This window comes from Simochromis diagramma, unplaced genomic scaffold (genome assembly GCF_900408965.1).
Source record: "Simochromis diagramma unplaced genomic scaffold, fSimDia1.1 OVJJ01000421.1, whole genome shotgun sequence".
NCBI classification, from domain to species: Eukaryota; Metazoa; Chordata; class Actinopteri; order Cichliformes; family Cichlidae; genus Simochromis; species Simochromis diagramma.
The window spans coordinates 4644844-4672801 of record NW_024387250.1 but is presented as its reverse complement, the minus strand read 5'-3'; the positions used below and the strand labels follow the sequence as shown (position 1 = coordinate 4672801).

At 39.3% G+C, this 27958-nt stretch overlaps 1 protein-coding gene across 2 annotated transcripts; it reads right to left on the bottom strand.

Moving 5' to 3' along the window:
* Nucleotides 1-3912: 3912 nt before the first annotated feature.
* loxl4 (lysyl oxidase-like 4) lies at nucleotides 3913-27718 on the bottom strand. Of its 2 annotated transcripts, XM_040001435.1 has the most exons (15): nucleotides 27632-27718; nucleotides 26240-26573; nucleotides 24062-24378; nucleotides 23767-23981; nucleotides 17121-17159; nucleotides 16718-16931; nucleotides 16454-16631; nucleotides 11797-11951; nucleotides 11536-11703; nucleotides 11016-11178; nucleotides 10694-10937; nucleotides 9731-9846; nucleotides 9265-9401; nucleotides 5948-6059; nucleotides 3913-5860 (listed from the first exon to the last, which is right to left on the bottom strand). In XM_040001435.1, exons 2-15 carry the CDS (start codon nucleotides 26550-26552, stop codon nucleotides 5790-5792), a joined length of 2442 nt encoding a protein of 813 aa, XP_039857369.1. In that variant the 5' UTR covers nucleotides 26553-26573; nucleotides 27632-27718; the 3' UTR covers nucleotides 3913-5789. The 2 variants fall into 2 exon arrangements, with proteins under 2 accessions (XP_039857369.1, XP_039857371.1); XM_040001437.1 differs by lacking the exons at nucleotides 16454-16631; nucleotides 16718-16931; nucleotides 17121-17159; ... (2 more) ...; nucleotides 26240-26573; nucleotides 27632-27718 and adding an exon at nucleotides 15842-15941.
* Between the last annotated feature and the right edge of the window lie 240 nt (nucleotides 27719-27958).

Below are 27958 nucleotides of genomic sequence, written 5' to 3'. Positions count from 1 at the left end.
GTGAATCAACAACACCGCTGTCTTTTTATTAGGGAGGGCCAGTGACCCTATCATGGACACGACCTGTTAAGAGAAGCAGCCTTTTCTTATCTGCATGCCCTTGGAGTATGCGCCTATTGATATGCCACCTTGACTCTATCTTCATGCCAAGATGCTTCCAATTATGCGAGCCGCTGGAGTGAGGCAGAGCGTGGGTTTCTGTACGATGAAAACTAGTCCATGGGTAATGTGATTGTGCTGCTCTTCCCCATAGATATGGTTTCTGCACGCGGAGGGGGGATTAAAATGAACAGCCATTTCTCCCATTTCTCACCATTTTTCCCCCCACAACCTCATGACCCTATAAGCTAGACTGATCTATCTAGTTAAATAGTAAATGGCTTATCACGGGGGTTTGAGCTCTGCTACAGCTATCGATTAGATTTAGCAGTCAATTTTTAAATCATATGTGGGGATTTTTGCTGTGATATAACCTCCTGGCTGTCAGTTCTTCTGTAGACAGCCCAACGTCACCATACAGGCTGACTTAGGTGACCACAGGGCAGCCCAATCATTGACGGGAGGCTGTCACTATGCTGAAGTAATAGGATCTATATTGGACAGCCACTGGGAAAGTGAGAGATGAATAGGGAATATGTGCAGTAACTGTACATAGTCGGTTGAAGTTGCCTAATCTAACAAACTGTTGGTGTCAAACATTATTCTTTTCTTTTATTATTTTCCTGTCAGGATTCCAGAAAAAGTTCTCTCCATATGCTGTTATCTCGGTTTGGACTTTGCTGTTCGATACACTGTGCACAAGAAAATGATCTGCACAGTGATTTAACTCTCAAATCTTTCTCCTGTTTTTGCCATATTCAATTTATTTGGTATCCCAGAAGAGGGCAGCACTTCTTTACCAAACTTGCAACTTCTTGCTTATATAGTATTCTAGTACTTAAAGCTATACTGCGCAATTTAATGAGAAACACGCGAGCAGAGATCATAATCTTGATACTTTTCACACACAAAAAAAAGACTAGAAGAAGGTGCTGCTCATTTACTGCATGCTTCTCGTGCCTTTAATCTAAGCTCTGCTACTTCCTCATTTTCAAAGTGATTCAGACTAAAACACAGCTTGTCACATGCACTGTGATTTATGAAGAAAGCGTAAGACAATTTGAAGCAGACTTTAGACACTTCAAATTGCACTGCCCTTTTCTGCTCTGTCTTTCTGCCACTCCTCCTCTTCTCCCTTTCTATCTCAACTAGCCTCACTTTTTTCATTTCCCCCCTTCTCCTTCTTTGCTCCTGCTCCACCCTGTAATCAGGCCGGTTCATGGCTCTCATTTGGAGTGGTATATATAGCAGTAATTGTCAGGGTGCAGTACTGAGACTGGGCAGAGCATGTGTACTCTCTCACAGGGCTGTTTTGCAGTAAATCTCTTAGGGGAGAAGAGAGGTCCAGGCTGGGGAGGGGAGGGGTTGGGGTAGTGAACGTGCTAAATAACATGCACATGTGTGAAGACAAATTCAGTTCAACAAAATGCTCAGACAATGCAGAACTGGATGAAATTCTCAAAGCAGCTAAGCAGAGGCACTCTACTTAATCTGCCCCTGTAAGTCATTATGTATCACTGCCTATTCATTTCCTCTCTCAACGAGCCTTACGTGGAAAATGAGCGGTGTCTTGCAATATGCTTTTCTCTACAATTATGCAAATGTGTTCATTATTTAGCAAGGCGTCTCATTGTCAGTAAACGTTAACAATTCCAGGTGATGAGCTGTATGCCAGGTGGTCTGCTTATGATTCATGAGCAGATACTGCACACATACAAAGTAAAGAGAACAGGAAACTCAATCCCAAGTGGAGGAAAACCCAAGTGATCATCTTCAGCATAGTTTCAAATTCAAACATTATATAAGTTCATCTTCCTGAAAGTGATTCAGAAAAAAGCAAGTCAACGTGAAGGCAAAAAGCTGTCACGTGGCTTTCAGGGACAGCATTCCTGCTCAATAATCTGAGATATTATCAAAAAATCGACTCGTGTCTGTCTGCTACACCATGGAACACTGCCTCCAAAAGAGATGACGGCAAAGCCTGTTATGTAGTTCAGTTGTTTGTGTGTGTATTTGAGAGACTATTGGCGTGTGAATGGTTGGTGGGTTCCCTGTAGCTTGTATGGACAGGTCTGTCATTCACTGAGAACACACAGTCTCCATTGTGGAGCTGTCTGTGGACCCCATCAGGTCAGGGCAGAGTGGGGGCTCTCCAAATAAAAACATGTGCTGCAAACAGGAAGTGGGCCTGTAAGGATAAAATGAGAACTGCTTATGAATGGGGTATGCTCATATTTCCTCGGTTTTTCCTTCCTCAGTTTCTGATTCATCTCAATACAATGATGTCGTTTGCTTGAGTTCCACATGTGTCTACACTGTAGCATGAGCACTTCTGGAGATTTAATCAAGTTCTGACTAACAAAATCATATTCTAGCACATTCTAGACACTAGTATCTTGTGTCTGCCTGCATGAAATGATAATTGTGTGCTTTCCAAAGAAGTAAGGAACTGTCTTCCAGAGAACAAGTGAAAATGTAAAAGACACATGTGGAATTTTCCAAATTGCATGCGCTTCACTTAAAAAGTTTAGTATAAAATTAACTTTAAAGAAGTCAAGATAAAGTCAAGAGTTAATTATTTTGCCTCATAGTTCGTGTGCGCTTTGGTGAAAGTGCATGAAAGGATGCTGAACTCACTCCATGACCCCAGGTGCTCTGCTTTCAAGTTTTCCTGTCTTGTTTGCCCAGCAGCTGTTTCATCTCAGCGAGTGACCACTTCACAGCTCTGCTGTTTTCTTTCTGGGTGGATTTGTCAGCTGTGATCAAATCAGACTTTTGTTAAAAGTAAACTTTCTGTTCAGACATAGTTGATTACTCTACCCACGCCTCCCAAAGTTGGTATGTTTGGATTTAGTCATTAATGCTTTCTTGTTTTTTTTACTGGAATGGTTAGTCAATTTCTCAGTTCCCCTGAGAGGCAGTATTCACAAGGGGACTGAGTCAGAGCAAACCTAAGATCTTAAAAGGGAATATAAAACTGAAGAACATAAGATACCTGACACATATCTTCCCACCAATTAACTTGCACATCAAGAGCAGGTAAAAGTTAATGCTACACATAATATCACATCTACAGTTTTTACCGAGTTCATACAGAATTTGATTAGTTTTCTCATCAACAAGTATTCTGCAACATCATGCAAGGAGGAGGCAGAAAACAGAGGACAACTTTGTATGTGATGAAGTTTTATTGATTCACAGTTATGATGGATGAATGGATTGCGATTTGTTCTTTAACTGAAATGTGGCTCTGACTCAGACAGTGTCTATCTAACTTTCCTCAAGAAAAGACGTAACAAAACTTATCACCTTCATACCTTAAATTTTACCTGCAAGATAAACATGTGGGTACAGATTACATTTTGTAAGAGTGCTGACAAAAATAAAATTAGAAAAAACAAAAACAAAACAGATCCAGTTTATTTGGTGTCATAATGTATGCATCACAGCTAAAAGCAAACTTAATCACATCATGTTTTTTAGTTTTTAAATGAGGTCAAAATCCCTGAGAGTACAGCTTTGTAGATAAGCACCACGTAGATCACACTCTCAGCTTAAAAGACAGAATTAAAGCACAACTGGCCGTAGAAAACAATACAGTAATATGATGAATATACAGCCACTTAAGCTATGGAGTGGCATATAATGTTAAATAACACAGAAAAAGGCCGTAATATGTCAAAATACACTGTACATAAGCACAAAACAACAGAAAAGCATCAGCAAACAGTAAATTTAGACTTTCCCCCCCAAAAAATCTCTTTGTTTAGCTGGGCATGCATGATTACAGAGCTGTAAAGGGCCTTCTTTGTCAAGGAAAAAAAAAAAAGAGTCCTGGATTACGCCAATCTGCTGAAGAAATTAATTAAGTCTGCAGCTGTCTTTATGAGTGACGTGTCTCTTCCACAACATGTCCTGGAATCTGTCCATTAGAAAACCATCTTAATGGGTTTAACCACTAAGCCAGTAAGCCAAACACATCAAACACATTAATGGGTAAAATAACATCATTAACACGTGTTCCACGTTGTAAAGAAAATGTTGTATTATTGTTTGCTGTGCTAAGAGATTCAGCAAAAGTGTACAATATACAGTACGTTTTACCAGGCCTTCTGTAAGCACAAACAAGGCCAGTGTAGAAACATGAACAGGACATTTTATTCCATTTTTTTCTCCCAGACAAACATGTTGTTCTCGTAGGAGAGCTGAAAATGCCAGCTTGTGGTTGCTGTATGGCTGCCTACAAAAAAACGCAGATTTGGTAGTAAAACTGTATGTCTGCTTGAGTCTTTCTCCAAACCCTGATCCCTTTCTGTCTTTCTCCTTTTCTTTTCCATCCTCTCTTTCCCTCACTTGCCAAATCTCTGAGAAAATCTTTTTCTTGTAGCCTATGTAAACACGCAAACACAAATTTGTCCCTTTTAAGTAACTACTCCATAGCGTTTCTTTGTAATGTCTTTGCTATACCCCGAATGTTAACCTTAACAGTAAGTCTAACCAAACGTATGCAATTAAAAGGCTTTTTATATGCTCTCAAAACCCAGCCTGCCTTCTTGCCTGCCCCAATGCTGTGGTCTTGTCACACCAGTTTTCTCTCCCATCAGAGAGGGTGGAAGAGGAAAAAAAAACACTTTACCATTACAGTTGTTTTACTAATATAATAAAATATATCTACAATTATTCAGCTGTATTATGGGGTCATTCAAATACCAAATACTTTAACAACTGTATAAATGATTTATCCACTGGTCCAGAAAAACAGCAAAACATTTTATATAGATTCTAGCTAACAACGTCTTGACTAAGAATGTTGTTTAGGTGTCAATTTCATGAATAAATAAAGTAATAATGTATAGCATAAATAACACATTGAATATGAAAAAACCCCTTTGTATTTCACTTTTTGACATGTAAATATGAAACGATAAAATTCTTAATGGTTAATGAAACAAGAGTGGGGACAAAACTAGAATACTGATGTTTAAAAGATAAAGTGCTTTGTTCCACAAAAATAATCTGACATCTACTCTAGATGAGAGGGACAGCTACACTTCTGTAAAATGCTGATTTTTCTTTAAACCAAAGTAAAAATAATCTGAAATGAAAACTACCCAGAATTTACCGTTCACCTGAAATATACTGAGGTTAATATAATGACATACAGTATTGTTAAAGAGCACCAATAACACAAGTATTACAAATGATCCAATCCCAAGTTTCTATCATGATATTGGGGAAAATAATTCTTACGCACCCATTTTTAGTCCCCAACTTTGGGGCTGTCATTTCCTTACAGCATCAGCATCCCTGTTGTCTTTGTGGCAGGTTAGTTACAGTGACATGAAGGTCTTTCATGTGTATGTGTTTTTAAAATCTAATTTAAGTTACTAGTAGTCCACATTCACAAAAAATAGTGTAGTTATAATAACAAAAATCGTACTTAACTAGAGTAAAAAACATGTCGACCATCTTTAACCTCCCAACTCTTGAAGTCGGTGAGTTGAGTAGTGTCTCTGCAATGGCCGCTGTTGTGTATTATTATTTCCACATCTTGCAAGGAGATGAGCAGGCACAGTTTTACATATTATTGTGGGTCCTAATATCCAAAGAGCCTGATGCCATCAACGTAAACCCAACCTTAGTGGTCCCTGGGCCACATGAGAAGGCCTCCTCCTGGAACCTGGGAAAGGCTACAGAAAGTTGTTGGTGATTTGCCTCTGATGCTCAAACAGGTCTTCAGTTTCTGCACTATATGCATCGCCTGTAAAGGAACAACAGCATTAATAAGAGGTGAGAGCTGAAACTTACGGCAATGTGAAAAAAACAGAAAGATTTTTAGTATCCTCACCTGCATGGCATCCATACATGTAAGCTCTGTGGCCATCATATTTGCACCGACATCTCATAACATTGTTCATAAAGTCAGACTCAGCCATGTCCAGTGAGGGGTTGACTTCCACCTGCAAAATAAAACGATAATATAGGACGTTATTTATTAGGAAACAGGGCGCACACTTTGGTCTAGTAAAGTATCCTCAGTAGACCATGTTCGTGGCTAAGGAAGGAACAAGTCTCTTCTCCCCACACATGGGAAAGCAGTTTAAATAAAGAGCAGTTGGATTTAAAATTGAGGGCCTGTTATTAAACTGCACTCGTAGCTGGTATTGTTTTTATAGTCAGTCTGTTTCTCATCTATAAAAAGTTGGATGACTTTTCCATACAGTATTACTATTGTAAGGATAAATACACTATGTGGTACTTTCACATGAACCTAAAGCTGGTAGTCTACAGCTGAATATATACACTGAATAACATGGGGCAGTAAAATGCTTTTGTTATGCAAAGCACGGAATATACTGTTTGATCACAGGAATTCTATTGTTTCTTGCTTTTACATCTTGTACAAAAAGATTTAACAGTTTACACAAATTATGGCAACTGGCCATGTAAGAAGCTCTGGAAATTTACAGGTGCCCAAAGTGTCTGCAAGGGAAATCTTCTCTGCTCCTCATGCTGACATTGGAGTGCACAACAAGGGCCTGAAATTAGCCTGAAATTGAAGTATTTTGCAAAAGAGTAGTTATGCATAAGAATGTTTATGCGTCTGAAATTAGTCTTATTCTGAATGTTGCCATACACTCTACTAATAGCCTAGTCTGTCATTTGCAGAGCAACTCTGTAACTGCTGATACAACCATTCTCCTAATCTGGTCTGGTGATAATACTGAGACGCCATTTACTGTAATGGTTGCTCTGCAAACTGCTGCACCCACTTTAAGTACAGGTTACAAACTGCTTAAAGCAAGCAAGAAGGCTAACTATACTAGAAAAAGGGAGAAACCATCTTAAAAACACAGTGAATGCAGAAAAACTCTCTTAATTTTTCAGTGTAAATTACAGTGTTGGATCAGAGTGTATGAGGCTTTTGCAGAAGATTGGTTCGGTGACAGAGTGCGTTGCTCAGTGAGAAAGTAGCTATAAAAATAAAAACAGGGCAGGAGAAATTCCTTGGTGGTAAATTAGCCGTTCCTAATGGAAGAAGGGAACTAGGTGCTGTTTGACTAAAGGGAGGCACTAGTTAATTTGGGTAAATTGTGTGTTTCATTAGCACTGGGTGGTTCAAGGGCAGGCCTGCTAAATCCTCCTGTACAGCCTGCGATCTGTAGTCAGGCATCATCTGCACTTTACTAGATAAATGAAAGAACACAGCACAGAGGAGCACTGCTATAAGAGATGTTTGTATTTTTCCAATTCTGCAGCCTCAGTGAAAAACTCCTTCACAGGTTTTACTTTCTCGTTTCTCTCAGTTAAAATTGGTTCATACCCTTTCATGATGACCTTTGCACTTTCATCGTTTCCTGTCTCTTCCTGTCATTTGATATAACTCAATTTCTGCCTGTTCTATCATGTATTGGCCTTTATTTGCCTCCATACTATGCTACAGCAGTGTGCCACTTAATTACGCCCACTCATCTCACTCAAAATACATACAGTTAACAAACGCCTTTATATATGAGTATGACACATCAATCATGCCAAAATTAAATGAACTCTTCCTAAACAGACAGCAGAACAGTGTTAATTACAAAGACCTAGTGCAACCTTTCAGACAAACTGAGTAACAGCAATAATTATCAAACAGTGAGCTATACTGTAACCAGTCTACCACACCGAGAAGGTAATTGGGAGCATGCTCAGATCTGAAGACTGGTAGATCAGAGGTCTGTACTGAAAAAGGAAGATAATGAGATATGGAGTCCTTGATGTGTTTTAGACTGGCAGCCACAATGACTTCAGTCGACAAAGAAATGAGAGACACATGAATGGTTAAGGTGATGACTGTTTAGAAGAAGGTCAGTAGATTTTACTGAAATAGACAGAAACCACAACCAGCCATGAGGAAATCCACCTTTATAGCCTGTGAACCTCTCTTAATAAAAGGATCTCTGATCTTGACGAACCAGTTGAACATTTTAAGAAATAAATGTGATTTTTTTCTGGAACTTTGAGGAGAACATTAATACTGCACTCATAAAATACTATTCAAAAGTCCTAAGCCAACCATTTTCTTTGTATTCTGTTAGGAAAATGGGAAATAGATGCAGCAACGTATTAAAGTGTCCAAAATAAAGCATACAAAGTAAAAGCATAGGTTGTACAATGTTTGGTATGAGCACCTTTATTCTTCAACACAGCCTGAATTCTCTTTCTTTAAGTAGTCTCTGTTCTCCAGGCTTCTTGAAAGACATTCAAAGCTCATCTTTGCAGGGTAGCTGCCTTTTGTTCCATTAACTGTACAGATGATCTCACACTATTTAGATAATTTTGAGGTCTGAGATCTGTTCCATCATGTGTTTTTCTATCCAGGTATACTTTTACCGCATTGGCAGTGTGTTTGAGATCATTGCCATGCTGAAAAATTAAGCTGTTTCCAATCAGATGCTTTCCAGATAGTACTGCAAGGTGGATCAAGTTTTCAGCTAATACGTTTTTAGGAATCACCTTGTTTGCGCAAAAATATTATTTTATGCCTGTGACATTTTGTTATCATTGGCATTTTACATAGATTCAATAAATGACATTGGAACATATATGTGCTTTTGAAACAGCCTGCTAGAGACAAAGTGCCTAAAGATATAATCACCTGAAAGTGAGTGGAAAAAGCACTCAAAGTCCAAAGAAAAAGACTTTCAGAAAGGCTAGAGAACTATTGCTCAAGACCACTTTGCAAAATAAGTTTACAAAATGAAGGTTGATTAAGATTTGTGCACAGTACTCTAAATGTATGCCATACATAATGCAGCCAACAATCACTTAGCTTAGCTTTGAAAACAGAAGCTCATTAAAGGGCATATTATACAGTATCATGTTTGTTTAATCAGAACAAAAGTATATGTGTAAAAATATCATTGTTATATGCAGATCTTTCAGCAGATTAATTCTCCACCAGTCACAAGAAGGTTGTTGAGATAACTTAGAAGTCTGCAGTTTGTGCTGACAGTAGTTGCATTTTAACCAAACAGACCTACTTTTCTAACAGAATAAGCCTATTTCCCTTTACTTTAAAGTGTTTTCTGAAAAGCAAAGTTACTTATATTTCATTTTTCTGGCAATAAAATTTTCCCACATTGGAAAAAGAAAAGGTGACAAATATAAACTTCTGACCTGGAATATGTAGTCTCCTGGCCGTACATCAGTCACGTCAACCCACTGACAGTCGATATCATGGCGATATGTATCCCAGCAGCCCACAGAGATGCCTTGATCACCCATGTTATAACAGGAAAAGCGTTTCTGGAGGCCTAAAATACATATCAGCAACATTATCAATCACAACATCAAAGCTCATTTAATGCTTGGCACTCCCTGTTATTTTTAAGAGCCTTTAGCTTTCTGAATTGTACTGGACTGCATACTGTATGAACAATGGGCTTTTTCATATGAGCTATTTCATCCATGATATAACAAGTAAATGGAGAGTGAACAAACAACAACAGCGGCGATCTAATACATTAACCACAAAGTAAAAATCTGAATAGCTGTAGCTGAAATATTGATATTAATTTTCTGTCACTAATGGGAAACATTATGGTTTTTTTTGGAAGGAGGGCTGAATTGTGCTGAAAATTACCATCAGGGCAATATGTGTCCTCCAGACAGAAACTGGCCTTGTGTCCCTCTGCAACTCTCGTGCCATTCAGAGTCAGCAGGTCGTAATGCGTGAACACCTCAATGCTGTGGTAGTGCCTGTGACGACAGATGGGAAAGTCCAGGTGAGAGCGTGTATGTGTGTGTCTGCATGTCTGAGTGTGTGCATTTACACTTACTGAACACTAGCTCCCTATGGCTTATATCCTTATGACCTCACTGCTTGAACATGAGAGAGGGTGTCACCGTAACACCTCTCACAGAAGCTTATTTTAGTTCTGGCTTGGTTGAAATGTTTATTCATTCTAAATGAATGGCAGGCTTTGAAACGCACATCCATAGCTCTGATATGTTGTAATAAACTGAGGCGGATTTGACTGCACGTAGGCTGCACGGTCCTTTGTATTACACCTAACCTGTGGTAGCCAGACGATTGCAACCATCATTTCCACAAACACGCGCTGTAGAAGGGTTCGTGATTTGGGACATCTCACGCAGTCAGCACAGTATGCCACCCTCTTCGCTTATCCTGACAGGTTTGAAAGTGCTCTGTTCCTACTGAAAAGAAACTGAGACCTAGTGACGGACAAAGGCGCTTATGTCTATTGGCCATATTGCATGCTTCCTGCCGTGTCCACGGGAATGAGATCACACATCAGTATGTTTTTTTTCCCTGGTTGCAATTGAATGCAATTAAAATAAATATACCTTTAATTACTCAGTGTGTAAGGAGCATTACTCCACATCCATATGTGGAATAAAGAACATGCTTTTGCCTGAATATTTCTGACAGCTCGTGAAAACCCAAAACACTCAGAGTGACCATAAGAGCAACCACAACATCCTACATCAGTATTTAAAAGTTTTTTTCCACTCCTTCAACCCACACTCCTAAACAGTAAAGCAATTTTACACTTCTCTTTACCTCTTTTCAGGGATAATATACCTGTGACACTGGTGCCATGTCCAGCTCTCTTTCGATGCTTTGGGTCTGAAATCAGAACGACCCAAATTCATGATGCGGGAGGAGAACCTCAGCAGGCGTCGGTGGCCATAAGGCCAGTTCATCCTGGCAGCAGATGATGACAGACAGTTCTCTTCATTGGCACAGGTCAGAAGATGGAGAGGACGGTCTTCCAGGTAGGCTGTCTCCTGGACCAGCTGGGCATCCACAACAAGGTCAGGCGCCGCTGAAGCAGGTGTAACAGATTATCTTAAGCTTCAAACATAACGAGAAGGGAAGACTACAGGTAAAAACTGCAACTTACTGTCAGAACAGCTGACCCCAGCAGCCTTTGCTCCACCTCCACGAGGACAATGGATATGGTTGTTACGACGACACTGTTGAATTGAAAGCTCTGTCCCCACGCAGTGAGTTCCGCTGAGAATCACATTGTTGACACTGGGGTCGCCAGGCCAGTACCAGGTTTCCTGTCAAAGGAAGGGTGTAGAGTTTTCTATCAATAAATTGTATCATAGTCATCATTTCCCAGTCATTGTTGAAGTTAATGAAGGGGCCGTGACTATGGATTGGTCTCTACGTGTTCATTTATTTCTCATCAATACCTTAAGACACTGCAGATTAGATTTTGATAAATCTTAGAGGAAAGATGGCTCTGACCACTTTACTCTGACATTTTCAAAATTAAACTAATTGGGTTAGAAGTGGGAGTGCTTCGTTGTCCTTTTAGAACATTTCAGATACTGATGACAATACTTTGGCAAAAGTTGGTTGCACTATAAAAAGAGATCAAAATAACTTGTTATGTTTGTCAAGGGGATAGTTACCTGATGAGCACTGGCAGCAAAGCCCAGGCCCAGCTGTCTGCATACCACCATGGCCTCGGTTATGCCCCAGTTCTCACTACAGACAGAGCCCCAGCGTTTACGACCCCCAACCTCCATCAACACCTCTACACGGCCTTCTGATGGGACTCTACCACCAGCAAGCCGCACCTTGAAATCCATTGAATTAAAAGAATTAAGTGGATGATGTGTTATAAGTGAAAGCTCATAAGCTCATGAACTGTGATGGTGTAGATTTCATACCGTCTTTTCTGTGCCTGTTTTAGGAACGTTGCAGCGTACTGAGGCATCCTGGCTGTGTTTGAATGTCCATGGTTGGACTTCCTGGAAGTAGCAGTCTAGAATAGAGTGTTCCAGCCCAGTACACTGAACATTGTTCATATGGATGGGCCCTGTACCTGCATAGAAAGGAGGAGATTTATTAGATTAAAAAAAAATGATGCATCAAAAAAGTGGGAACAAATGAAAACCCAAAAAGCATGGGCATAACTGAAGGGCAATATCCCTTGTGACTGTCTGAGGCCACCCACCACAGATGCAATGGCATTACGAGACTCTGTCATGCAAAAGAGCGCAAACACATAAAACCGAGGCTCACTATTCCTTTCATATGAAAAGCTTCCTCTATGTTAGCATCAAACCAACAATGAAAAGTTCCTATCAGTCATGACAAAATGCTTCTGCAAGCCAAGCAGCAGCACAACCAACATCTACTTTGGGCATCTGTCACACCTCATTACCACCATTCTTTTGATTTACGAACAACAACGACTACTACATTGTGTGTAGTCCACCACCTTGGGTGAGCAAAAAAGCAAAAGCTATGTCAGCATTATAAAGGATTCAGACAAGGATTTGTTTGCAATTTAAACCCAGATAATCTTTAAACAACATAGGACAATGCAAAAGTTCTTAGGGAAATAGCTGGTGTGATAACGATGACAGGATATCAACAAACTATGGCTTCCGTGTTTTCCTAAAACACAAAGCACAAACTGTAAACTGAGAAATAAAGTAGCATTGAAATAAACACAACCAAACCACAAAAACTATGGGAAAAACAAAACCAAGAAAAAGGGCGTAAAAGAAGATAGTTGGGACCAGATTGCAGCCCAACCAAATACGTCTCTGTGTTGGTTTTGGTAGATTGTAGGCCTTCTTCCATACTGGTCACCATGCGTGGGTTCATATGGATGAAAAGGACATATCTAAACCGCTTCTACCTCTATCTGCATGGTAAATGCCGCAAACTAGAGCCAAAATCCCACTGTTTAACATATGAAGACAAACACAGGGGGACAATTTAAAGCAAAACGAACAGTGACAAGATCTATTTAAGCCTTAGTTTGGGAAATCCACAAAAGCTTAAAATAAATTCCAGGAAAGCCACATGCACTCTGCATCCACACAAATACACACAACCACTGAGTGTGTTACTAAACTCTTTGTGTTCCCACTGTGTAGACTATAGTACACAAACATTATACACTGGGTGTACGGCACCAAGTGTAAGAGGGGAAACAAAACTGGTTAAGGATCATCAATTATAATCAGACTAAAGATCTCTAATCATCTAAATTTAAGATAAAGCACAACTTTATCTTAAACAACAACAGGCACCATCATCACCATCATCATTAGAGCCAACAAGTAACAAAAATACTGCATCCTCAAAAGACACATTTGCGTGCCAGCACACACACATACACAAACTTAAACACACACAACTGTAAATTCGTTATTGATTGTATGTATTAATTATTAACAACACAATCACATGACTGATCAAGCTCTAACAACAAATCAGAATTACTACTTTTCTACACCAGAATCAGCTGAGCTGTCACAGTTTTTACAGCAGCAGTGCTTAGGTTAAATGAGACCAAGTCCTAATCTCCCCTATTGCATCAAAATGGCTGGATATGTACGTACTTCACGGGTAAAATTACACAGCAAAAATAACAATGTTGGTTAAGAAAGGAAATAGAAACATTGTCCCTGTAATTTAACTCACTGATGATGATGATGATAAATGTAATGATGATGGGAGTTAAAGAGTTTGCGGGTGGAGTCTGAAGAGAACCTTTCTTCTCTTATATTCTGCCGAATAATTAAAACATGAACACAAGCATAAAATGTCTAGGTTGTAGAGTGGATACATCTATGAGAGCAATAATGAGACATAATATAAATGTGGTATCTTAAATTTAGTCTATACAAGAAAGAGCAAGGTTGATATGTAATTATGACTGGGATATGCCAAAGATCATTTGAAAAGATTAGAAAATTGACTTTTGAGGATGGAAAGAGCATAATATCAGTTACATTCTTGTTGAGAATAGCGCAAATAGTTGGTTAGTGGTTACAAGGGAACCCTGTTCTTGTCCTCTCTGAAATTAAACTCAATTTTAGGAACAGTTAAATGTGTGTAATGTTTTTCTTTCCATGGAATGTCTCTCTGTCTCTCTCTCCCTGCCAAAAGACTTTTTTCCCCTGTAAAATGCAACAGTCATTTAAATTTCTGCACAGATTTTCTTGCTTATTTGAAATTAAATGGCACAAGCAAACTTGCACCGAGATCGGCATGTATTATTTTTCATATTTATGTTGACATCTGGATTTCAAGGTTAGTTAGAAGATGGCATCTCACTAATCCAGCTGGGATGTTCTATGTCTGTATACTATAAAGGCCATTTAATACGTGCAAGCAAGCGTTTCAACAAATCTGATAAGGGAGGCCACATTCAGAGGCAGAACATCTGACTGGTGCACTTCACTCTGTAATCAACCAGTCAACTCGACCACAGCCTTTATCACATTATTTATGATGATCAAATGTGATAAAGTCATGCTCTTCTGTGGGGTCCTGTTGGCAAAAAGATACGACAGAAATGATGAGGAATTTTTTTTTTTGTGTATAGGATGTATAGGTATAGGCAAGTTGGCAAAAGTAAACACTTTTTACACAAATTTACATTGATGTGTTGCTCCTGTGAGAGTTTATTCCATCTATGAGTCTAATTAGGCCTTTTCAAATGACATTTAGCCCAGTATGCATATGTCCTCTGAGCACCAGGGAAATCAGGTAATAAAAATGACAAGCTGAATCTGAGAGAGCTTTGAATATTGAGTACTTTAGGACTGGCGGCATGACGCTTTCCAAATTCACTCTTAGCAGATCATATCACTGCTATTGTTCTAAAACCGCCAAGTGAGCTAAACAAGGCGCAGCCAGCTGGTCTGATGCATATAAAAGAAGTATGGTTTGTCTGTAGCAGCCTGGTACATATTGGATATACTTTATTTGAGGTTAATATAGTGGACAGCGGAGTGTAATTGTACTATACTATCATGTATCACTTCTGCTATTTTCAAATGACTTCAGAGTTTCAAGAAATCAGTGACATTATATCATCAGTGCTCCAACGTTATCCACATAAAGCAGTATTCTTTGATTGTAACTAACTTAAGTGACATGGTTAACTGACATTTTGTATTTGCATTTTTTAAAAGATTTTAAAAGTCTAGAGGCAAAGCAGTTATAATACTTTGCTGATGAAATGCCAGTGCAATGCATTGTGCGGCCTCTAGAATAAAATTTCCACCTATTTACGTCTCTAAAAGAGCAAATCTGAAGGTCAAGATAATATCCCATCGTAAAGCTTTCTGCTCTGGTCAATGCATAGCCACAAAAAAACAGGGTTGCAAGTGTATGAGTGAATCACCAATTATAGAAACCAACTCACAGAAGTAAAATATAAAAAATGTAAGAAGAATACATCTACCAATTCTGAGGCATTTTTATTTTTTAAACCTAATTAAAGATTTTCAGCTACTGTGTTTTTCTGTCAGTTATGATTGCAATAGTTTCTCTCTACCTGTGTGTTTGTGTATGCGTGCAATGAATAGGAGAACCAGGTGAAGTGAATCCCAGTAAAAAACATTGTAACATTGTGGTTAAATAAACGAAACTCCACCAAGATAGAAAACTGACAAATTATACACCTCTGTCTATTCTAGACATATGACTTTGAAGCCTGGCCAAATAACTGATTAAAACCAGAAAACAATGTGTACGCAAACTAATGCAACTGAATCTGAGGAAAGCCAAAAAAAAGCTGATTTTAGTTCTTTAAGGTAACACAAATGCCAGTTCAAGAGGTAATCGGGTAAAAAGGACACATAAAACACATAAAAATATGCTTTTTGTGATCAACTGAACAGCTAGACCAGTAGAACATCATCCCACATTTAATCTCCATCAGCAAGATTAGAGACTACTCCCTACCATGTGGCATGGGGAAGCTGTTCTCACATCTCGTAAGGGTGGGGTCACCACTGGTGCAGCTGGGTACTGACTGCGTCTGTGTGTGTCATCAAAGCTGGACATTTGAAATTAAAGCAAAAAGACCACAGCTCTCAGTAAGTGAATGAAAAGCTTGCTTGAATCTAGCAAGATTATGTCTCTGGCTTTAGTATCAAATACTAATATAAACTACTATGGCTTATAGTATTTCATTTTGTGAGTGAGTGTTTGTCTACACACACATGCATATGCTGTTTGGGCAGCTGGAAGTCCTGGCACAAGACTCACATAATCACAGCTGGAGATACTGCAATCAACACATTTGCAGCTTCACAAGGCAACATACACAGACAGACAAACACACATGCCCACACATTATCTGATCAGTCAGAGCAGACGGGTGCGGCGTCTATGGTAAACAAAAGATAAGCAAAAGGCTGAAAAGTCTCCCTGTCTTCTCTGGAATACCATGACGCATGAGAAACACATTCAAGCATCCAAATTATACAGGCAGAATGAATTCATTAAATGTGGAGTTTTCCAGAATGTTTAATGAAAGTCTGTGCTTTGGGCAACAGCAATTTCTAGTCTTACCTTGACCCATAAAGGCTCCATGCAGCGCATCTTTGGCAGTACCAAAGCCCAGTTCCCTGCACACAACACTGGCTGCTGTTCTGTCCCACAAGTGATCTACGATAGTCCCCCATTTTCCATCACGGAGCACCTCCACACGCCCCTCTCCCAGTCTGGGGCCCACCTTGAGACGAACAGGCTGTATACAACAAAGGGAGAATAAAAATCAGTTTACTAAGAAAACTACATGATTGTGCAAATGTAGATACAAATTCTTAACCTTACCACAACTGGATAGGGCGCTTGAGGTCTTCCTGAAGAGATGCGAGCAAACTGAGGTCCTGGTACACACTTGACCACTGCATGTCTCCCATTTTTACAAGGGGTAGGACTACGGGGGATTGACAGCTGAGCATGGCACTCTGAGAGACTGTTCTCAGTGCCTATACAATGAACTTTCTCTACCCAAAATCCTTTCTTTTTTGCCATGAGACTCAGTCTGCAAAGAACAGAAAGTAAATTGTAGGTAACATATTCTTAAAGGTACTAACAATTTGGTTTTAATTTGTTAGTGTTTCTTAATGATATTAGGTAGTAGTAATTCCTGTATAGTTAATACAGGAATGTTGTTATAAAATTGCACATTTGTAGATAAGAAACAAAGGGTGAAAAGGGTCGTTTTTATTACCTTGTTGAAGGATCTTCAACCTTGGTATCCCATATTTTCCTGTAAAAGAACAGAACAGAAACAGACATGATCAGGAGTGTCTGTTTTCTGAGGTTGCAAACACAAACACTCACACACACCTCGACCAATTTGAATATCATCTGCTGGTTTTTGTTTCTATCTAATCCAATCACTTAAAAGTGTTTTCAGCACATAGAGCAGTAGCAAACACTTAAAACACCAACTTCATTTTTACTAGAAAAGTAGCCTTACTGGGTTACTTGAAATGAACCGTGCAGCTGCAAATATAACTTCTGCACATAAATCAGGAACAAATTTAGCTGTGGCTTTGTGGTGAGTGTAAAGTTAGATATATTGATAGTAATGACTAGTACAGTTTAGTACAATCCTTGTCCTTTTTCAGGAACCTCACTTTTCATCTCTCTGTATATATTCAGTATGATGTATTTCTTTCCTGAATGTGGGCTGTTTGCTATTTACCAAGTGTACTCTGTTTATGTTTAGAGCCTGTGTAATAGTATGTTCTGTACCCACCAACATAAATATGTGTTCAACAAAAATGTTCAGGGTAATTTTTATCTAAATTACACACTTTTACATTAAATAAACTAACTCAGACTTTCTGACTTTCGGAACAAGCAATGCTGCTTAGCTGAGATTTACGCAAAGACACCAAGATGTGAGCTATAAAGAGATTAAAGAAACAACAAAAAAACAAAACAAAAATGAGATATTCTGATCTATGCTGTTAATCTCCAAAACCACACTAGGGGGAGGGAAAGCATGCCATACAGCGTCTGTGAAGAAGAACATTTCTTAAAAAACAGGCTTTAACCAAGCACGATATACAAATAAAACCTCTGGCACTCCCCGACGCTGAATGTCCAAGAACTGTAAGATCGAAACAGAGATTTATGTTCCAACTAGGCTGGCTGAATTGGGAGAGCGGTGGAGAGGAAAGCCGTCTGTTCTCTTGGCAGACACACAATGCACACATGCCAAACAGATCATACCAGGACATCCTCCAACCACTGCAAACTGCATACACCATTACCAACATTCACATCAATTACACCAAAACACTCAAGAATATACATGGCACAATCACAGTGACATTTTTATTTTATAAGTTTGGACAAGTGGCTTAAGTTATTATTAAAGTAAGATTAATGTTCTTCAGTCAGGAAAAAAGACCTATTTGTTGGGCTCCAGCATGTACTGGCTTTCATCAAACCACCCTGTACAGTGGCAATACACACACACACAGTATCAATATCAATATATATGAAAAACAATCCAGTTCTGATTTGAGTGGTGTTCCCATTTAAAGAAACAAACACATCGAAGATCTAGGCATATTTGTATGAAAGTTAAGGCAGGTCAATATTTTTATTTCGGACATGAAGCTCAGGACATTCCTGGAAAGTTGTAAGAGACAAACCATTAAAAAAGCAAACAAACTGAGGAATGAAGAAAGTCGTTGTCAGTGACATGATGTTATGCTGATGGTTGAGTAAAGTCATGGGCTGCTGATTTTACACTTTCCAGAATCACATAATAACTTGTTTCCTAAAGCTATAAGTAGTAAGTAGGCAATGAGACCTAAAAATATAAACAATCCTTCAAAAAGTATTTCAGTATTAATAACATATTTTTATTTCAGGAATCATTCAACATACGTTTTGAAATTCACAGATATATCTCAAATCTTAAACTAGTCCTTTTCTATGGCCCATTTGAAGCATAAATGCAAAAACGAACATCTGTAAAAGATCAGTTGCATAAATAGCCCTGCCCTGATACATAACTACATGAAAAATATATCAAACAAAACCCCATGAAGCCATTGTTCTAACTAATGTGCATAGCTTAAAATAAAGCCCTATATATTGTCATGCATCTTACTGTAACTTGGAACTGGCTCATTGCATTAAAATTTAACACTTAAACTTTACAGTCTCTTGAATTACACTTGTAAAACATTTAAATGTGTCTACCATGTGGCTTTATAGTACCATAAGATAGACAGCGAGGAACAGCTACACACTCATTTTCACATGAGGCAAACATGTCTATGACTTGTTTGTGACCTCACCACAGACAAATCAGCTAACCATTTACCCTCTTCAGAAGCCAACAGGACTACTACTTAGACTATAAATGATACCTTTGGGTATTTTATTTAACGGAATTACAGCACTGTTTGCCATGCTAAAATCAAGCACAATGAAAGCCATAAATACATTAAATATATAAAAGGAAATAATGCAATGTAACTAAAATATGAGGGGATAGGAGCTGTATGAAAGTATATCTGAGCTATCTGAATAGACAACCCCAGTATTCACTTGTTTTTCACCTCAACAGCATTCATCAACCAAATAGTGTGTCCAGCACATGTTGTGGAAAAGAACAGAAGATAATGATAGGGAGTCTATACCTGCTTGTTAAAAAAGACATGTATTACATCACTGTTTGGGTTTTATCAGCTTTACACTGCTCAGCAGTGATATTAGGTCATTTCTACATCTTCTGATGCTACGTTACAACAGAATTATATAAAAATGACATTTTGTTTTACCTCAGATAAATTTTAAAAACCAGTATTGGCAAAAAAAAAAAATAATAATAATAATAATCAGACTTGCTTACATCCATTTTTTCAGCAAAGATCTACCTTAAAGTAGACACCAAAGAAAAGTGAAAAAAAGATTTCAAGTAGAATTACACAGAATAGAAATGGATGCAATTCTTATAATTAAAAATAAATAATATAAAGAAAATTATATAAACCAATATGAGAAATTAAAGAACATTTTTAACCTACTTTGAGTGGCTATGGTAGAAAATCTTGCTTGTGAAACAGTTGCTAGGCCCAAGTGAAGTGATACAAATGCCTATGATTCAAGTCCTTTTTAAAAACCACCTTTCACAGTCTGTTCCAAGCCACAAAATAGCCACTGGCATGCACACAGAAATAAAAAGATGGGAAAATAAATTAGAGGGAAGAGCACTGAAGAAGATCATACAGACATCAGACAGGAAAACCAAATTTGGTCAAAGAAAATGTCACCCAAAAGCCTGAAAATGATACGTTCGTCATAAGAAAATTTTAACTGAAACATAATTAAACATAAAGTCCCCCAGTTAAGTCCCCAAATCACTACGGTGACAGAGGAAGACAGACAGCTGCTGACACAGCAAGCAGCGCTGCAAACTGCAGCTGTAATTGGCTATATTTCACACGAGCAAGCGAAAATCTGGCTCGTCTGACTGCTGCTCTCTGTCTTTCTCTCCATCCGCTCTTCTCTTGCTACTCTCTGCCTCCATCCTCGCCATCTCCGTCTCACTCTCTCTCACACACAGCTATAATTGAGGGTGTTTTTTCACCCTCAGCAGAATCCCTGGAGAGCTTTGGTCCTGACCAACTTGTAATTATAGCATCTTCAGAATTTCATCCAAGTGACACAGGAAGAGTCATGGCAGGGTCTGGAATTTCTAAGAATGGACAGAAAAACTTGGCAAGAAAGCTTGGCTTTGTTCAAACCATGCAGTACAAGCCTATGCTTTTTTGGAAAGTGAAAGATGTTACATGAACGCTTAACAACCAAATTACCAAATTGTTTTTCTATGACTCTTCTGGCTATCATGATTGTAATTAGAGTACAAAGTGGCAATTTAAGTCAAGTCAAAAGTGCAACCTTACATTTACCCCTAATCCCAGTCTGAAACAGAATGAACATTTTTGCTGTATTCTTCTGGTTGTTATTTTGTAACCTCACATTTAACACATTCAGATTTTAGAAACCAAGTCTGTTAAACAACTTGCTTATGTGACTTGGAACAAAGGCATTCCAGCAAATGTATCTGAAACAGCCTGAAGTCAAAAACACATGTTACAGAGGGAACAAACATGCTTCTGTGGAGACAGAAAACAGGTACAGATTTGGAAACAAACACATCATCATGGTTCAGACTAATATAGTGCCTGAGGCTTTAGCAAAACCCCTGGTCATACCCAAGAAAGACAAACCCAGATGTATCACAGCCACTTCCATGACAGAGCCTTATAATTTATACATGCAATAAAAGAATTCAAGATACTGGCTTACAGTACTTTTTGCTGAACATTAAGATAAACAGTATTGTGCACTTTGTTGTGGCTTTGGTCAGATGCTAAAAGAGCAGGACAAGTCCTGTTATTTAAGTTCCTTTTACTTGACCTTAGAGGATTTAAAAACAACATTAAAAAAAGACAGTGAGCATATCCCCCCGAAGATGTCAATAAAAGCCCTTCAAGCTATAACAGCCCTGTCCTCCACTGGCATATCAATCTTCCTGGTAAGCAGCCAAATCACCTCTATTCGAACCATACAAATCTATCCATCTAATTCCCCTAAACAAGAACCTGTACTACACATTTTCAGTGTTTTGTACCTGTACTGTGAATCTATACTGCATAAGAAAATCAACTAGATGCATGAAAAGCACCACACCTGCAATGCGGTGAAGCTGTGCTCTAATAAATGATCCTGTACAGACCGTGTACAGAGTCGGGCTCAGCTGTTAAACAACAGCTTATTCGGAGGGACTTTTATTACTGAAGATATGATGCCATATGATCACGTCCTCCAACAGTAGAATCAGGTTATAGCTTCACTGTGTTCCCAATAACACACAAGTTCAACAGAGATGGCATAATTCAAGGGCAATGCAGAAATACTTTCAGAGTGGCTGCACTCCAACAGTTTGTCAAGTCAATAAAAACTCAGAAAAGTCTATAAAACAAACCAACTTCCCTTTAACAGTTACAGCATTTCAGAAGCATGAGGATTGTAGTACCTACAGCAGATTTTGTCACCAGTTGAGTCAGAGTAACCTGAGCCAGTAGAGGGACGGAACAGCTAAACTGGGAATCATCTATAGATGGCAGGTTTCCACAAGCAAGATCCACCTGGATCCATCTTCCACAATAATCCTCTGCTAATGTGTGGTCCTCCCGTGGTTTACAATGTAAAGAGTCCCAAAAACCACTGCTGAGGGTTTGGGTTTTTTTTTTCAACAAAGAGGATGCGGGCCAAAGGGGCAAAAAGATACATGCTCATTGGGACAATTGCAGTAAGCACATACTTATACTGAACCTTAACCATATTTTAAGTATGGTTTTTAAGTTAAATTCCTTCATGCTAAAAGTCAATGAGATGAGGTCAACACCATTCATTATTCATGCCTGTGCATCTGTCTTGTACTTTGTTACCTGGCTTAAAAACTGTGTCTGCCAAACTAACATAAAACTGCAACAACTATCTTCATTTGTCTGTTTTTTATTCTTTCATTGACTGAACAATCAAACTGAGTAAAATGAAAAGCTTAAGCACTGTCATGACATAAAAAGTAACAAAGAACACATTGAGAAGTTGTTCTTTTCTGTTTCTCAGTAATAAAGAAACACAATCCCCAGCCCATCATCCATTTTCTCAACAACAACTCCATTTAAGGGTCGCTGGGGCCCTGGAGCCTTTCCCAGCTGCCATAGACCGAAGTACACACAGGAGAGATTTCCAGTGTATTGCAGAGCTAACAAACACACAGAGCAGACAACCATTCACATTCACACCTATGGCTTTTGGACTGCCAGAGTAACCGAAGTCTATGCAGGCACAACATGCAAACTCCAGACAGGGAGGCCCCAGCTGGCCAGTGGATTCATTCCTATCCCTACTTGCTGTGAGACAACAGCACTGTGTTTTTTACTTATCCTTTTAGAAGTTATTTTCAGAGCTCTGTGATATTTTCCTAGTTTTAGTGTGAGCTGTATTTATAAAGTGTTCTTGTGCCATTACTTGAATGAAATTAAACACAAATGAATGCAGAGGTTTCCATGCTTCTAAAGTAATGCACTAAAAGAGGCATTGTTTTTTGTAGATGTACCAAACTTTCAGTGCTGGAAAACATAAAAAAAAGTAATTGGCACACTGCCAGCAAGTCACACATGCTTTTTCTGTGGTGGCATGTAAAAGTAAAGAAAAGCATGGCTTACTTAAGCCCACAGAGATTCTCCTGCCAGAAAGACAAGTCACTCTACACATACCATCATCCTGCTCTCCAAAAGCGACCTCTGTCTCACACATAGTATCGATGGGACAGTTAAGAGCACAATCAGCAGTGATATTGCACCTCTGCATTGGAATCTAAAAGTTAAAGTAGAGCTGTTTGTCTGTGAGCTGCAGGCTGAAGATGGTATCAGAAGGAGAAAGGGAGTGAGAGGCAATGAGGTGTGCAGAGGTGATTTGCCTAGAGAGAGGGGTAGAGAAAGGGCAGTAGAGAGGAGTAAGGGATCCCCTTTATCATCATCCTGAGGCTGAGGAAAGAAGGGGGGGGGTTGAGGGACATGGGAAAGCGGTGGCTGGGGGAGGAAGATAAGCCCAAAGCAAGACCTCTAACTGCAGTGCTGCTGCTGCTTTGTTGTTTTTTTATCCATTCTTCACAATGTGTTTGTAGTCATTTAACAGTCAGATGAATGGAATAGCATGTTGCCCTTCTGAACTACAGTCAACAGCCCAGTGTTTTGCAATCTAATGACCTGGCCTCATAAAAGTGGATTGTATTGCTGTCAGTGCAGCTAGTGAGAAAGATTCATACTTACTTATATGTTCTCACATTGTGCTGAGTAGCCTCTGGAAAGCCAAGCATCCCACACACAACCCGGCTGCTATTGAGACTCCAGCCCTTGTCGCAAACTTGTCTCCATCTCCCAGCATGCTTCACTTCCACCACACCCTCTGTCATAAGGCTCTTCTTCTTTGTAGACATGAGGATGGGGCGAAGACGGACCTCCTCAATTCGCACCTTACTTTGCCTCTTAGGGAATACAAATGTCACTACTGTTACATATTTTTCTACAAATAATGCAGTAATTAGCCAAACATTAACTGTTGTACCTGATAGTGGTGGTGATGATGATGGGGCCTTTGGAACCTGGGAACCTCATATGGATGTCCATTTCCATAATATCCATACCCTGGTTGCCCACGGGTGTCCACAAGCCCCTGCCATTGAGGTGCAGTATTACCATTAGACCTTGGAGCAGTAGTGTGGGCTCTGCTGGGTGGCTGACTCACCACCCTACGCTCAGGGGTGCACACAACCCCCAAATCTTCAGAGTGTTTGCAGTCATTCACTCCCCAACCGTTGTGTTTGCAGTCCTTCAAGGACTTCTCTGAGCCGTCACAGCGTACATTATCCATCCATATTGGGCCTTGAAAAAGAATAAACGATGCAAAACTTGATTCACTCTGATTTTCATTGATCAAGTAACAGACTGGCCGATGCATCTAAACATCAGCCAGAATCACTTCTTAAATACCTAACCCTTGATTTTTAGTGCTACACTGATTTAGGGTTGCACCTTAGTGGCGTGTTTAGCAGTAGCTACATAGTATTTTACAAGGAAGACTGCTGTAGATCCTGCTCCCCGAATCCACTCAACTCTTTAATTTGGATTTAAAAGCAGCAGTAAAGAATGTCCATAAACCATGGCAAGTGTTGCACAACTCTGGCAAGCAAATGCTGTCATTATTCTAAAACAAATGCCCTTTTTCGGCCCATATATTTGCTCTGCCGGCCTGCCAGGCAACCTTAACGAGATGTAGATTCCAATCCCACAACAAGTTATCTTTGTCACTTTATGATGTTAGTTATTTTGAATGTCTTAATTGGCTGCCTTTTCATGAAGCCATACAGTTGTGAGCCAAGCACACTGTACTGTGGAAGTTTTGGAGTAGACAGGTTAGTGGCTGCCTGCCACTCCAATAAATCTTAAGCTATACCCACCAGTTACTTTGTACACCTTTGCTCTCTATTCTATTCTTCCTTGCTAGCACCAGGTTGGACTGACTTTTTCCCTAAAAACAGTCTTAATTCTTAGTGGCATAGTTTCTACAAAGTGCTGGAAATATTCTCCAAAGATTTTGGTCCATATTGACATGATAGCATCATAGAGCTGCTGCAGATTTGTCGGCTGTGCATCCTTTATGAGAATCTCTTGTTCAACCACATACCAGTGGTACTCTGTTGGATTGGGATCTGGTGAGGTGTGGAGGGCATTTGAGTACACTGAACTCACTGTCCCATTCAAGAAAGAGCTTTGAAATATATATATCATGCTGAGTACAGGCATCAAGAGATAGGCACACTGTGCTTATAAAGGGATAGACTTGGTTGGCAACCATATTCAAGTAGGCTGTGCCTTTTCAGTGATATTCAATTGGTACAAAGTATTCCAGGAAAATATGCCCATTGCACCACCATCAGCATAAATTGTTGATACAAGACAGGGCGGAGCCTTACTTTAATGTTCTCTATTTCAGTTTTACAACCACCAATATGTGAACTTCGCAGCAGAAATGGAGACTTGTCAAACTAGTACACACGTCTTCAATCTTAGTTTTCCAATTTTGGTGAGCATGTGCAAAATGTAGCCTCAGTCTCCTTTTCTTAGCTGACCGGAGAGGCACCTGGTGTGGCCTTCTGCTACATTAGCCCATCTGCTTCATGATTTGGCATGTTGAGCATTGAGAGATGCTCTTCTGCATACCTCAGTTGTACAGCTATAAATAATCTGGTTATTGTCTTCTAACCTCTGGTGTCAGCAAGACATTTTTATCCAGAGAACTATTGTTCATTGAACATTTTACATTTTTTTGGACCATTATCTGTAAAACCCAAAGATGGTAATATGGATAAATTCCAGTAGATTAGCAGTGAAATACTCAGACCAGTTATCATGCCACGTTCAAAACTACTTAAATCACATTTCTTCCCCAATCTTCCTGACTATGTCTACATGTCTAAAAGCACCATGTTCCTGCCATCTGGTTGGTTCATTTTGTATTTGCCCTAATAAAAAGTTTAAAATAATATTACATTGTTGAAACAATTAATGAAGTATGACAGTAAGTTAGGTGGCATAGACGCTAAATTGTCTGTGTAATACTAACTGTCAAAATTTAAAACCTAGTCAGAGCCCCCCCAACATATAATTTGGATTTTCCTGACAAGACTAAACTGAGAGTAAAAAAAAAAACTGCACGGTAACTTCATACAGGGAGTGCTCTCACCTGTTCCTTCTCCATACTGTGCGCTGTGAGCCCACGTTAAGCCACCTTCGAACCCCAGCTCACGGCACACGACGTTGGCGAACTTGATGTCCACCTCATCGTCGCAGACGGTCCCCCAAGTGCTGTTGTGCAACACCTCCACGCGCCCTTCGTGCGCTTGTCGCGCGAAGGTGCCTGCCAAGCGGACCTTGAGAGCTGGTGCGCGAGACACTCTGCGCTGAGACGCTGTAGTCCTCCGAGGTTCGGCGCGAGCGGGACAGGAAAGGGACAGGAGCACAAGGAGGAAGAGGCTGAACGATAGACTGCAGGCCATTACTGACTCAGAAGATGAGGTCTGTAGATAAAAATTGAAAAACGTTATTTATTTTGTTCAACTTTTCATAAATTGCTATTCGAACTATGCCATGAAACAATTTAACTGGCTTGCCAGTAAGTATAAAGTCAAGGGCCAGTCCTTATCAACTGTCTGAAGTTCATCTTAAAATTAGCAAAATACCAATATTTAAGCCTCTTCAACAAAAAAATAATAGGGTATTACCGCCTTTAGGCTACTGAGTAATTTTCTTAAACACAAGTCACAGCCAACCAGACGATAGCACGAGAGGCCTGGATATTAAACAGACCAACGGTGACATCCTCTGGACAAAGTCTTTCAGGTAGTTTACTCTACCAGTGTGTCTACCAGGTAGTTTATGCTACCAGTGTGTTCCTCTCTGATATCACATCAAGAAATTAATTAGGCTCAGACACAGTTAACATTGCAGTGGTAACTAATCTGCTCACAATCAGAGATAGAACCTGACTTGTTTTGGCGTTCCACATTTTGATTTTAGTTGTCGCATAAATCTTATAGTGATGCAATGGAAGCCAGAGTACATAAAACGAGTACTTTGCACTCATGTCAGACACAGGCATATAATTAGAGATACACTTTTGTATGACAGCTCACGTAAGTAAACATTCCCCAAGGCTAACTAACCAGACAGAAACATGTGGCAGGTTTAAACTGGAAGTTGACAAGTGTCAAAGCCAAACAAGAGCACAGTGGGGGCAAAAAGTGAAACACTAAATCACTGACGGCCACAGGAAAGCACTACAGACAAAAAATGTTTAGTGGATATTAAAAACTTACAAAAATGCAGTTAAGAATGTTTAAACTTCTGTAAATCCGAAGCTAGAAGACATAAAAAGTATCCACTTTATGTTAAAGAAATTCTAACAGAGTAAAAGAACCTGTGCCAAAGTTTTATCTCTTAAAACACCTGTTACACTTGATGTCAGATGTGCCTGAATTAAAATGAAATTAACAAGTGAGAAGCCTGTAAACATGGAAATAATAACAATAACAATAATAATAATAATAATGAGAAGGTAAGATGAAGGATCACTCACCTTGCAGACAGCAAATGTAGTGGTGGGTGTCACTTACAAGGGGAGAGTGACTGAGTGAAGGAGTGTGCCTACTAAAGGCTTTCCTCAATCCTCCTTTCTTCCCTCCTCCCTATATTCCTCCCTGCCTCCCTCCTCTGTACATTTCTGTCTGGGTTTCATTCTTTGATACAAAACTTACAAAATGTAAAGCTGGTTCATTTGAATGGGACCTATGTGTCTGTACAATATATATGTATATATATATATATGTGTGTGTATATATATATATATATACATATATATAAAGCTGTTCTTGTGAAACTAGGCTCCCTTTGTACTTGATTTCTC

Excerpts from the sequence above, each read along its gene's own strand:
- loxl4 (XM_040001435.1), bottom strand. The coding sequence starts at position 26,552 with ATGGCCTGCAGTCTATCGTTCAGCCTCTTCCTCCTTGTGCTCCTGTCC. Across the intron at positions 16,932-17,120 it reads GTTGAAGATCCTTCAACAAG|ACTGAGTCTCATGGCAAAAA; the intron begins GTAATAAAAACG and ends TGTTCTTTGCAG. Across the intron at positions 11,952-16,453 it reads TGGAGCCTTTATGGGTCAAG|GTACAGGGCCCATCCATATG; the intron begins GTAAGACTAGAA and ends CTTTCTATGCAG.